This window comes from Paramisgurnus dabryanus, chromosome 8 (genome assembly GCF_030506205.2).
Source record: "Paramisgurnus dabryanus chromosome 8, PD_genome_1.1, whole genome shotgun sequence".
NCBI lineage: Eukaryota > Metazoa > Chordata > Actinopteri > Cypriniformes > Cobitidae > Paramisgurnus > Paramisgurnus dabryanus.
The window spans coordinates 19,989,066-20,001,681 of record NC_133344.1 but is presented as its reverse complement, the minus strand read 5'-3'; the positions used below and the strand labels follow the sequence as shown (position 1 = coordinate 20,001,681).

Below are 12,616 nucleotides of genomic sequence, written 5' to 3'. Positions count from 1 at the left end.
ATATACCTAAAAGGCCTCCTGTCTAAGTAAAAATTGGTCAAACTCACCTCACCTCACCTTCTAGATGGAAATCCCCTCTCAATTCCTATATACAATAATGAAGTAATAGGATGATTAAGTTCAACAAAATGCAGTGCTAATGGCAGGTTCATATTTCTGCATATTATTGCACTCTGATGTTTTGCGATGTGTGTTTTATACTCTCTATTTGTTTTTCCTACATATGACTTACCACAGTGACATGTTATCAAATAAATAAGCTTGTATTTGGGGGTGAATCCCAAAGATATTTCCATATCATTAAGATTCTTAATAAAATCATTTGGTCCCTTATATATTATTTTTAGACTTTATATATTACATTTGACCTTAAGGAAGACTTTTCTTCAATGTTAACGCATGATAACTGTCACAGGAAGGCAAGACATGGCAAGATGAGTGGATCCAAATGCAGTTTTTAAGTGTATTAAATCCAAAAAAGGTACAGGAGCACAGGCAAGAACACGAACAGTAACACATGACAGGAAACAACCAACATAAAACAACGGCTGACAAACAGGCAATCAACAGGCAGGGTAATTAACTCTTTCCCCGCCAGCGTTTTTAAAAAAAGTTGCCAGCCAGCGCCAGCGTTTTTCATGATTTTCACCAAAGTTTAATGCCTTCCAGAAAATGTTCTTCTTTAAATATATAAACATACAATATACCAAATGAAAGAACAGACCCTCTGCTTTCAAAAAAAAAAAAACGTTGCATCCTACCTTGAGTGGTTCTTTTGCAATTAGCTTTTGAATATGGGTAGGTTTCTGCAAAAACACCACATTTTGAGCAAAAAGCAGAGATAATTCCATTTTTGTGACGGACTTTTCATAGAGATCCCATTCAGAGCGATCTTTAAAACAGACACGGACATGCAACCGCTTGCCATAGGGCAATACTTCAGGGTTTAAAAAGTTGCGGAAGGGCGCCACCTGGTGGATAATAGCGGTATTGCGGAAAGACGGAAAATCTCGTCATTGGCGGGGAAGCGTTTTCTCTTAATTGACGAGATATCTCGTCAATGGCGGGGAAAGAGTTAAACGTGACAAGAACCAATGACAGAACAGAAACAATTAATTACTATGGAAACAGATGGGCAGTGGGTGGAGTATGAATTAATGTCCATGGCAACAAAAAAGGGGGCGGGGCAACAAAGGAACAAGAGGGAAATAGGACAGACACAGACAGGGCTCTTGACCTTGGCCGTACCCACCATTGAGGTCCGGACTGTTTTAGTGAGTATCATAGTAAACTACTGATTATGTCTTAATATGTCTTCCGAATGTAAACATTTTATTACATTCTGTCTTAAAGTCTAAAAAACAGTACCTGTTGAAGTCATTAAAGTTACTTAAATAACAAAAGAAGAGAAAAGCACTCACTGGTCCTGACTGTAACTTCGTAAAAAAAGATTAATCCATGTTTAATTTTAAATAAATATATTTTTTTGCCAACAATCCTTAATGTTGAGCTCTGCTCTTTGAAGTAAGTTGGTTTATTGTTGGTTTATTATGCAAGTTCAGCCTTGCATTATGTTTGTATCTTACAGTTAGTATAATGCATGTAATGAATTCAGGGCAAGAAGAATATTTATCTAATATGGGGTAATGTGAAGTATTATAATAATTACATATCGTTTTCTTTCATGGGATATGGACCCCCTAAAGTAGCCTTGGCCACCCCATTTATAAAATTCTAGTTCTGCCACTGCAATATTGATGTTGTATTTCAGCATATTAAGTGTATAATAAGTGTGTGCATATTGTGAATGAATTTAATAAACAAATTCTTGATAGCCTTTGGTTAATTCACTAAACTGATCCTATATTCAGTTAGCCTATGTTTACTTAACTGACAGTGCCCAGGATGGTAACATAATTATTTCAATGTCTTACTAATAAACAACACAAGTCTTGCGCATACTGACATGGTTTGAAATCTATAGTTATTCGATTCTTTGGTTTTCTGATGTGTTATAATTCATATATGTAGAGCAGAGAAATAAGAATTTTTTTCCTGGCGTGCATGCCCTAAAAAAATACATATAGACCTCGGTATTTGTAAAATCCTGCGTACGGCCCTGCTCACGACAATAAGAATCCACTCTCAATAGTGTATTACGAGCTGTAGGTTTTTTAATCGGATCCCTATATAAACAATTACGAGCTATCCACAAGTCTAAAAAGCTGATTTGATTTGGGTTAGCATCCAAAGTAAATGTTAAGAAATCAGAACAACTGTTTATATAATAATAAAAAGAATTTAGTTGTTCAGTAACCCGATTCAATAATCATCCAAATTAGTATATTAGAAGAAAAAGCATGATTTAAATATAAATCACATATTTTTCTTCAAAAAAAGGTTATTTTGCAAAAGAAATCACAAACGTTCTTTCCATGGCCCCACTTCCTGTTTGAATTAAAAATTAGTCTGAAAAATCAAATAATTTGTTTTATGATATTAAAAATGAATGGGACTTACATCATTTGGTATTTTATTTAAATGTAGGCCTATGTGTGTATTTGCTGCTTGTATTTTTTAATCTACTTATATTGATGGTTTGAAATTTATGAAACTTATATTTTGTTTACTAATGAATAATTGGAATATTGTATGTAATTACCTTCATGTGTGTATAATTAGCACTCCCATTTATATTGTTCTCCACTTGGTGAAAATAATACCTTGATAAAGGTGATTTACTTTGCTGAAACATTGGTGGTAATTAATAAACTCTGCTTCAGTGAGTTTCTGGGGCGCCACCTGGTGGGCAGTGCTGAACAGTGCTCGCCAAAGCCTACAGGTATACAAATCACTTTCGCACCATTTATCTCGAGATATTTGGTGCAGAAGAGAGAGCACATGAAAAAGAGTGTTTGAAACTCGTAGCAGCAGATTTAAGCAGTTGTATTTATGTACTTGTGTTTGGGCTAGAAAATATTAAAAAAATAAAAAAATATTTGTGAAAAATAAATTGTACACACATGCAAGTCTCATCGCACAGATGCACAAACTGATTTTGCAAATGTACAAAATTTGTGTGTGACTTCACATTATTTGATGCAGGCGTTCAAGTAGGTTATGCACCATATTTACTGCATCAATTGTAGCAAAAAATGTGAACTTGTGAGTTTCTTAATCTGTGATTTGTAAAATGTGATTTGTGCAGCTGCACTGAAGGATTTGTGAATGTGTAACTGTTGTGTTGTATTTGAGGGAAAGAAAAAAAATCTACAAGTTTGCATCTCGTCCTCTGCGACTTCAAGTTTACTGATACACATGTGTGGATAATCTCTACAAATACAAATTCCACTGTCACAGGTGTGGAGTTGTTTTGCACCAAATATACCTTCATACAGAACTCCTAGCAACCAAGCAACCAATTACGTTTCGGAGGCTTCCTACAACTTTCTTCAACAATTCCATTTTATTTAGAAAGCAAATTAAACACACACCAGTCAACAATAAATCCGGTTTATAGTAATATATTTTCTTAAATACATTTGAATAATAAAAATAAACTAAAAATGTATTTTGGTTAAACTTGCCTGGGCGGGCCAGGGAGTTATGTGGGCGGGCCAGTGCCGCCCTGGCCCATTACTGGCTACGCCCCTGGTCTGAATACTTATGACCATGTGATATTTCCATTTTTATTTTATTTTATTTCCAAAATTTTCCACATGTCTGTTTTTTTCTGTCAAGATGGAGTGTATTAATGAGAAACAAAATGAACTTTTTTGATTTTAGCAAATAGCTGCAATGAATCAAAGAGTGAAAAATGTAAAGGGGTCTGAATACTTTCAGTACCCACTGTAGCTCCTGACAACAGCCTCAGGGTGTCAGAAGCGATCCATTAAGTATCCATCATTAGCAGGCCTGGTCAAAACCATTGAAATCGAGACCAAGACCATAGTTTTGAGACCAAGAAAATAACAAGACGCTTTTGCATAATGTTTATTTTATTTTTCTGTAATATTCAGAATCAGTCAATGCAGTGTACTGGTATACAGTACAAACCAAGAGGAGACAAAGTAATCAATAAAATTACCAAGCAAATGCATTATAACATATTTCTACATTGACTAAAATAGATGAAAACTTCACTAAGCATCCACATGATCTATCTGCAATTCTCCAGTAACTTCAAAAACATCGATGTCATTCAATGACAAAAAGCGATGCTTGAAAGAGCAAACATGTTGACCATTCACAAACACGTTGAAGGAATCATCAGTACAAAAAATGTAGATCTGAAAAAACATAGAAAAATAACATGCAATATTGTTTCAAGGCAACCACGTGATTAAACTCTTGTGCTGGGACTACTCTAATAGTATAAATATATAATTTAAATAATTTATCATTTAAAATAAATATATACATATATACAAAAAACTACTCAATTTTTAGGATGTCCTACTACATTCAATATAGACACTGTCCATTGATATAAAGGTTTTCTTACCTCAAAGGCTTGACCTTCTTTAAATGGCATCCCTGCAGGAAATTCCTCTGTACCCCACAGACCATCCCAACTGTTGCACACTACCTTATTCTCATCAAAACGGATATTGTAGTGAAATGCAATCCCGTATGAGTGGCGCAGGTTGAATGCAATCCTAATTGCAAACAGATGAAAAGTCAGACAACGCAATGAGAAAAATAAAAAGCAGAATATTTTTAAACAGAAGATATGAAGACTTCAGATGCAAAAACCTTAAAGAGATGCAAAAACCAGTAACTTGTAATTTGACTGTCTTTCGCTGCAACCCCTCTTAGTGCTTACAAGCTTTTTTAGCTAAAACCTCCCCATCAAATCCACTTCTTTAGACAAAACATAATAATCAATTAAGATGCAACTAGAAACTTTGGAAATGATAAAAGTCTGCATGCAAAAGCTAAAAACCGAACCCACATAGGGGAAACAGTGATGCATGTGACTGCCACATTCGGGTTGTATTCCTGTCTAAGTACTCACAAGTGACCTAAGTTTGAATGTGGTCCATGTTGGACATTGGAATGGATTCTTTCAACAAATCTGTATTTCTGAATGGCCTGAGGTTGTGGATTAAGTGGATTCGAAGCAAAAGTATTTGTTAAGCATACAGTAGGCTTTATGCCAAAACGTTCGGTTAATACCATTATTATGGGGTGAAAATACTGCCAAAACTTCACACACACACAAAACGTGTTTTACTCGCGCCCAACGATTCACAAACAAACTCAGTGTGGTTTGCAAATACAAAACATCATTCACAAACTAATGCATTTTGTTCCGCAAATAAGAAACGTACCTATCAAACAAATGCAGTATGTTTTACATATACAAAGAAAAGTATTTCTTTTATGACAAAAATATCCTCCAAATACAAACTAAAATCTTTCAAGTACGAAAAAAAATCCTCCAAGTACAAACTAAAATCTTTCATGTACAAAAGAATCCTTCAAGTATAAAAAAAAAAAATCCTACAAGTACAAAACAAAATTCTACAAGTACGAAAACCTGTCACGTGACTTTTGGCACTAATTTTCCGCCTTGCTGATCCACACACACGCCTTCAGATCCACACACATGCTTGTAAAATGGGATGTAATTCGCACTCCACAACAGCAGGTGGCGCTGTTACCGACTTGCTTGCCGCCGCCACGGACATGGAAAGAGAAGAGAAGAAGAAACGCTAGCGTGAGGAGGGTGTTTTGAACACGATGAGCGGTCAACAGGTGAGTTTGCAGTCGTTGGTGAAAAATCAAATGTTAACTTAACTCCAGACATACCTGTCGTGGGTAGAGTTATATATTTAAGCAATGTCGCTCGAGTAGGAGTGTGATATTGGTTTATATTGTCACGGCTGTGATTAGTCCAGAGGCACGAGGCCGATATTGCTTTATACAATAGTTCGACGGCACACGTTTGAAAAAAGAAACTAAAAAACAACAACGGAGTTATTTTATAAGCCTCTTTGTTTGGGAACTACTTTCTTCCACCGCGGATTTGAAGGCCAGAATGACATGTAACACTTTTGGCTGTTTTGAATCTCATAAGTCATAATAATTCAATAGAGCGAATAGCCGTTTCTTAATATTACCATTTGGTCATAAAGTGTAGTTTTAAGATTAACGTTAGTTCAGGGAGAATATATATGTATAATATTCAAATCTGCAGTTGATTAGTAAAGAGCGCCTTTTTTGGTGTCATGAAACTATTACTTGTTTTCTAATTCATATTTAGTGTCTGTTGTGTTGTCATTTTGGCGCGAGGTAAAATTGAATAAAACTTTATTTATATACTATTGCTTTTCCATTTAATCTTAACGCAGTACGAGCACTCGCTTTATTATTGGACTTTGTTCTTGTCAGTACTACATAAAACAGTTTTTTTATAAGTGTCAGAGAGATGTTTTTTGCATGCTTCTTATAAATATATCAGTGGCGATATCTCACAATGTGTTTTAATAGTCACGTGAAAATAAATTATTACGTGTCCCAATGTAAAAGCTGCAGAAAAAAATGTAAAAGCTGCAGTGCTTACCTGCAGTTCCACGGTGTTTTTGCGTCCTGAGGAGAGAGATCGCCCCAGAGAAAATTATTGACTTTATTGTATGTTAAACACTTAAAGAAAAATGCCTCTTTTTACCTCAACTTAGATGAATGCCTATCTTTTTCAATGCATGCACTTTTAGGGCCCTATTTTAACGATCTAAGCGCATTGTCTAAAGCGCACAGCGCAACGTCTAAATGGGCGTGTCCGAATCCACTTTTGCTAATTTAACGACGGGAAAAATCATTTTTGCGCCGAGCGCATGGTCGAAAAGGGAAGGTCCTATTGTAATGGGAGTAATTTGGGCGTAACGTGCAGTAAACCAATGAGAGTCACAGCTTTCATTCCCTTTAAAAGCAAGTTGCGCTGGCGCTATGTCTAATCCCTATTTAGATGACGGACTTTGTAAACTGAAAAACTAAGCGGAGGTAGAAGATCCCCAGTTTAAGATTAATGTTAAATAATTGTGTTGTTTTTCCCTTATATTGAAATTGTTATTTTTTTATTAAAACCTTTAAAACCTGTTATCTTTTAGTCATGGAAGTAAAAAGCAGGCTTGTAATTACTGTCTACAATAGGGCTGGGCAAAAAAAAATCGATTAATCGTTTTTTTTTTAAATCGATTTTTTTTTTCATATTTATTTTTTTAAGGAATGCGACTTTCATCTTGCATCAAAATTGTATTGTATTTAACATAATTGTATGCATTTGAAAATTAGAGATGGGTTCTGTTTTAATGTACCCAAGTGTACCTAAAATAAAAGAGGTTAATAGCTCTTCATTTCTTTTTATTAATTACCCACTTGTAAACTTATGTTCACTGTTTTTTTTTTTTAAATAAATATAGTATTTGTATTAAATCTATATTCATTGAGTTGAATCGAGAATTGAGTATAAAAACCGCCCAGAGAATCTAAAAGCGAACCGAGAATCGAAATTGAATCGATTTGATAGCTTGTGAATCGAAATCAAATCGATCTGGAACATCTGAATCGATACCCAGCCCTAGTCTACAAAGTGTAAAACTGGAAGTGGATGCAAAGATAGGCCTACATTTAAATAGCTTCACTGTTATTGAGCCTAGGCCTACTGCTTCCAAAATCACACAATACACATCTAAGCAACATGCTACACTTACACACATTGTGTTTCTCCATTTTATTGTTTTTCGTTCTTAATTGAAATTCAAAAGAACGAATGGTCCACGGACCAATATAGCTATTAACATTAGCACTCAACACATCTCTCCCAACTCTTTCTCATCAGAGCCCCACAACAATGAACCATTCACCAATCACAGGTGCTCATCACACACCCCGTTGCCATGGCAACTGTACTGACTAACAGGCTTCACAGCCTCTGACAGCGCCACCCATCAGTACAACCTAACTGAACACAAACAACTACAGTGATTACACAGCCCATTACAATATTGCTGAGATGTTGGTTAGTAATTATATCTAAGTTAGTGTGAACAGATAAAATGTGTGCATACTAATGTGTTGAGTGTTTCATTTGGATTTGAATTTGTGAGCTTTAAATGATCAGTTCTCTTACTTAGTAGATGGTATTTATTTAGCTGAAAATTGCTTTAATATAAAATATAAAATTGGCTTATATCTCACAACCCTTATAGAGTCTTTTAATACTCAAAACTATTCACAAAAGTCAGAGTGCCATACTGTTTATCAAAAGAACCTGGCGAGTGCAGGTTTTCCAGATACAAATATGTTCAGCCAGCCTTCTGTTGATAACCTGAAATGAGATCATTCCAGAAATCTAAAACAATGGCTGATAGCATATCTGAAAAAAAAACACTGTCCAGGTTCTTCATTTTTATATTGCATAAATGCAACTGTATGGCTCTTAAGCTTGTTTAGAACATTTTCTATAAAACTGAGTTGTATCTGTAATGATAAAATCTAGTGTTTGCATCAGCTACATAGCTAATACTTGTCAGGTAAAATCTTGGTTGGTGGTGTTCTTCAATAAAACGATTTTACAACCATCAGCAATGTGTATAAAATAACGCATTCTCTATCATTTTGAGCATTTATACTTTTCTATTTTGTAGCATCCAGTGATGAACTGAAGGCACTCATGAAGTTCTGGGTTGGATGGGAGGCTCCTACAACTACTCTCACGTTAGAGGTGACTGACTGTAGTCTGCCAAAGTCTTCCACGTGCTTCGAGACCCTCCGTCTTCCTGTCCGCTACAAAGACTTCACTGTATTTAAGGAAGAACTGATTGCCTGCCTTCAAACATGTGACACTGGATTTGGATTGGTGTAATGGCAATGCTAAAATGTAGCTTCTTTCAAAGGGGCAGTTCTCATTCATGTTTTTGTTCAGTGTTGGATATCAAATTAAGACTACGCCCCTTTACCTCCACAAACAGTGTGCAAATGTATTCAAAGAATTCAATGAATGTCTTCATCTGCCTTTATCTTTGAGTCCTTCTATGTTTTCCCATCACTCTAAAATCTGATGCAGGTCTTTAGTCTTTTTAATCATCTTTCTGACACCTTCAAAACCTTTTATTTCAACATTTCCCCCAATGTGACCATGTTGCATTGTCTCCTGGGTTGTTTGTTGTTGTCAGTTAAACTTAAGTTTCTGTATTTTTGTTGTTGTTGTTCAAACCCTCAAGATGTTTTAAGATTGTATTGTATTCACACTACAATAAAAAGAAAACAATCTTCATGTCTTTGAGTTGAACATTTAGAGAGCTGAAAGTTTTAGTCCGCTGCTAGCACTGCTTGAGGAAAGCTTTAAACAGTTAAAACGTATTTCTTGCATCACTCGTCTTTAATGTTAAAGGGTTAAGTGTGGCAAACTCTAAATACATAAGTTCATTCACAGTAGCCTTATGTTAACTAAAATGAAAATATGACAGTGCTCTCATTACAAAACTGATTCAGAAATATTTATTGTGGTTTTAGTGTGAAAAGAAACGATAGAGATGTTAATAAGTGTCCCAAATGTATGTGTATGTAGAGAATGTGTGTATTTGTGTTACAATTGCACAAAATCAGCTCCTTCGCCTAGTAGGTTTTACTGTAAGCCTAGTAATTGCTGGACATACTGGACGGTAAGTAGGTAGATGTCTGAGCCATGTGATTGGGAGTGTCCCAGGGGATTTATATCTCTCCTTAGTGCTGCCATTTGTTCATCACTCAGTACATTGCCCATCTCAGGAACAGTGACACCATGTTGTGGCTCCTCAGGCAGGCCACTGTCCTCCCAGTCCAAATGTGGTAGGTACAATCCCTGAAAAAAAAAAAAACGTAAAGTGTTTATGTAGAGCAGTGGTTCTCAAACATTTTTACTTGAAGGTGCTGGACCACATTTGATATCATTTTGAAACAAACGCAAGAAATAAACAATATTTATTCTGAGACTGAATAACATTGACAAAGTCATGTATGTTCAAATTAATTTTAGTGGGATGCATTTTTGGTAAAATTTATATAGAAATTTGTGGAAAAATTGTCAATATTATAGAAAGTCTTAAAATTTATAGAAAAAGTCGGAATTAAAAAGGTGTGTGTGTAAAAATAAAAGCCCCCTTGAATCTCTGTCAAGGACCACTGGGGACCCCACTTTGAGAACCACTGATGTAAAGCATAAAACCCATTGGCAATTTTATTCTTAAAACTGATTGAAAATACTTTAATTCGATTAAAATCTTCACACATACGTCATGCGTACAGTACTTTTCAGCAAGGGTTAAACAATGGAGCAGATTTTGTCCCAATTTTCAGCTTAAAAATAATGCAACACCCATGTGCGCTGAGAGTTTGCTGGTGTGAGCCTTGATGGCCAAGCAATGTTAGACAGGCCTTAGTAATTAAGTTATTGATCATTTAAAGTTAACTGAGCATTAATGGTGGAGCATATCACTTCAGTATGAAAAACAAGCAATGTACATCACTGCATCTCATTTGTAACAGCTATGTGTGTGTGCGCCAGTGGAACGCACTGAAAGGGTATGCACAGTAATAATAAAAGCACCACGAATTCAACAAATCATCTAAATTAGATTAACATAAGACTCAGACCATGCTCATACAAAGAAAGACAACTATGTTGACCTTGCTTCATAGTACATTACTCTCTTCAGATAAGTGCTTTTCAGGACTGACAAACTTAAAACATAGAAGCACAAAATGGCCCAGACATTCCCTTTTACCTCTGCATTTTCTGGTTCTGCCATAGCATGCTGAATGTTCCCCATCTCCCACAGCTGATTTGGTGTTAGGTTACCCTCAGTTCTAAGTGGGTGATTATCCCATCCACTGGTGAAGACATCAAGACTAGCTTGTAGTCTGGGCAGAAATGCATAATGACAACTGAAGAGGTGTGTGACGTTTGACAGATCAAGCAAACTATCAAGCAAAATATATATCTCACACTACCCACGACAGACATTACTGGAGTTTAGTTACCATTTTTCACCAACAACGACTGCAAACTCACCTGTTGGCAGCTCATCGTGTTCAAAACACCCTCCTCACGCTAGCGTTTCTTCTTCTCTTCTCTTTCCATGTCCGTGGCGGCGGCAAGCAAGTCGGTAACAGCGCCACCTGCTGTTGTGGAGTGCGAATTACATCCCATTTTACAAGCATGTGTGTGGATCTGAAGGCGTGTGTGTGGATCAGCAAGGCGGAAAATTAGTGCCAAAAGTCACGTGACAGGTTTTCGTACTTGTAGAATTTTGTTTTGTACTTGTAGGATTTTTTTTTATACTTGAAGGATTCTTTTGTACTTGAACGATTTTAGTTTGTACTTGGAGGATTTTTTTTCGTACTTGAAAGATTTTTAGTTTGTATTTGGAGGATATTTTTGTCATAAAAGAAATACTTTTCTTTGTATATGTAAAACATACTGCATTTGTTTGATAGGTACGTTTCTTATTTGCGGAACAAAATGCATTAGTTTGTGAATGATGTTTTGTATTTGCAAACCACACTGAGTTTGTTTGTGAATCGTTGGGCGCGAGTAAAACACGTTTTGTGTGTGTGTGAAGTTTTGGCAGTATTTTCACCCCATACATTATCTCTTTAATGATGGAGGTGATGCTAAGAGGCCTTTGCATCTGAGCTCTTCATATATTCTCTCCAGTGTCTGATGTTGTTTAACCTGTGAGGGTTGTGGGTGACCATTCCTCGGACGGTAAAGCTTTTTCCAGGTTTCAGTCCACCATTGATAATGCTTCTGTAAGGGACTGGCTGATTATGGTTAAAAAATGTAAAATATTATTTAAGATCTACTGTAAAAAATATATATATTTTCAAGTTGTGAAATTTAAAAAAGTGAAAAAAAACTTGTCATACTTATAAAATAACACTAGAAATATTGGCATTCACAAGAGCCTGAGCTAAGAAGTCAGAACATAAAATTATAAAGATAATCTGAAACATTAAGCACTTTGGAAATAAACATCCCTACTTGGTCAGTTAGGTAAAAACTAGAAATTTAAAGTCTAGAAATTTAAAGCCACATAAAGAACAGTTTTTTTAAATAAATAAATATTTGTAACTTACAATCATTCTGTCACTTAGTCTTTAGCTGGGTATACAAGACCGATCAATGCACAGTTTAAACTAATGCACAATGTCCAGTTGCTTAAATAGAAATAATCGAAGTCCCACCCCTAGACCAAACTCCTTTTATAGGCATCAAATCTGTCCACATAATTCCACAGAAATCAACATTTCAATCAAATAGTCAGTGGGTCACTATAGGAAAATTCAAAAAATCCTTTCTCATGAAAACATAAGTTAAACACCTAACAGCCACCAAAACCCCCCACATTTCAATTATTTATTAATCATGTGGAATGTAGATGTGTAATAAATGCACACCTAACCGACTGTTATTGCAGAATAAACCAGGGTATAAGGTCTACTGAGTATAATATATTATGTGCCTTTTCTGGAAATAATGCATTATAAAGGTTGTCAAACCAACATTAATTTCCTTGTTTTTGCACTAATAAAACCTAGCTCATCTGTCATAAAGTAACTTTTGGTAAAC

The 12,616-nt window shown here is 35.6% G+C and overlaps 1 protein-coding gene and 2 long non-coding RNA genes across 3 annotated transcripts; 1 reads left to right on the top strand and 2 right to left on the bottom strand.

Annotated features, from left to right (window-relative positions):
• Positions 1-4,128: 4,128 nt before the first annotated feature.
• LOC135770432 (galectin-5-like) lies at positions 4,129-12,318 on the bottom strand. The gene is made up of 4 exons (XM_065280128.1): positions 12,124-12,318; positions 11,720-11,808; positions 4,505-4,658; positions 4,129-4,289 (listed from the first exon to the last, which is right to left on the bottom strand). Exons 1-4 carry the CDS (start codon positions 12,127-12,129, stop codon positions 4,143-4,145), a joined length of 396 nt encoding a protein of 131 aa, XP_065136200.1. The 5' UTR covers positions 12,130-12,318; the 3' UTR covers positions 4,129-4,142.
• Positions 5,681-9,276, top strand: LOC135770939 (uncharacterized). The gene is made up of 2 exons (XR_010542803.2): positions 5,681-5,760; positions 8,652-9,276. It is a non-coding gene; the product is annotated as an uncharacterized lncRNA (long non-coding RNA).
• On the bottom strand, positions 9,482-11,179 carry LOC135770938 (uncharacterized). The gene is made up of 3 exons (XR_010542802.2): positions 11,057-11,179; positions 10,770-10,905; positions 9,482-9,847 (listed from the first exon to the last, which is right to left on the bottom strand). It is a non-coding gene; the product is annotated as an uncharacterized lncRNA (long non-coding RNA).
• Positions 12,319-12,616: the final 298 nt, after the last annotated feature.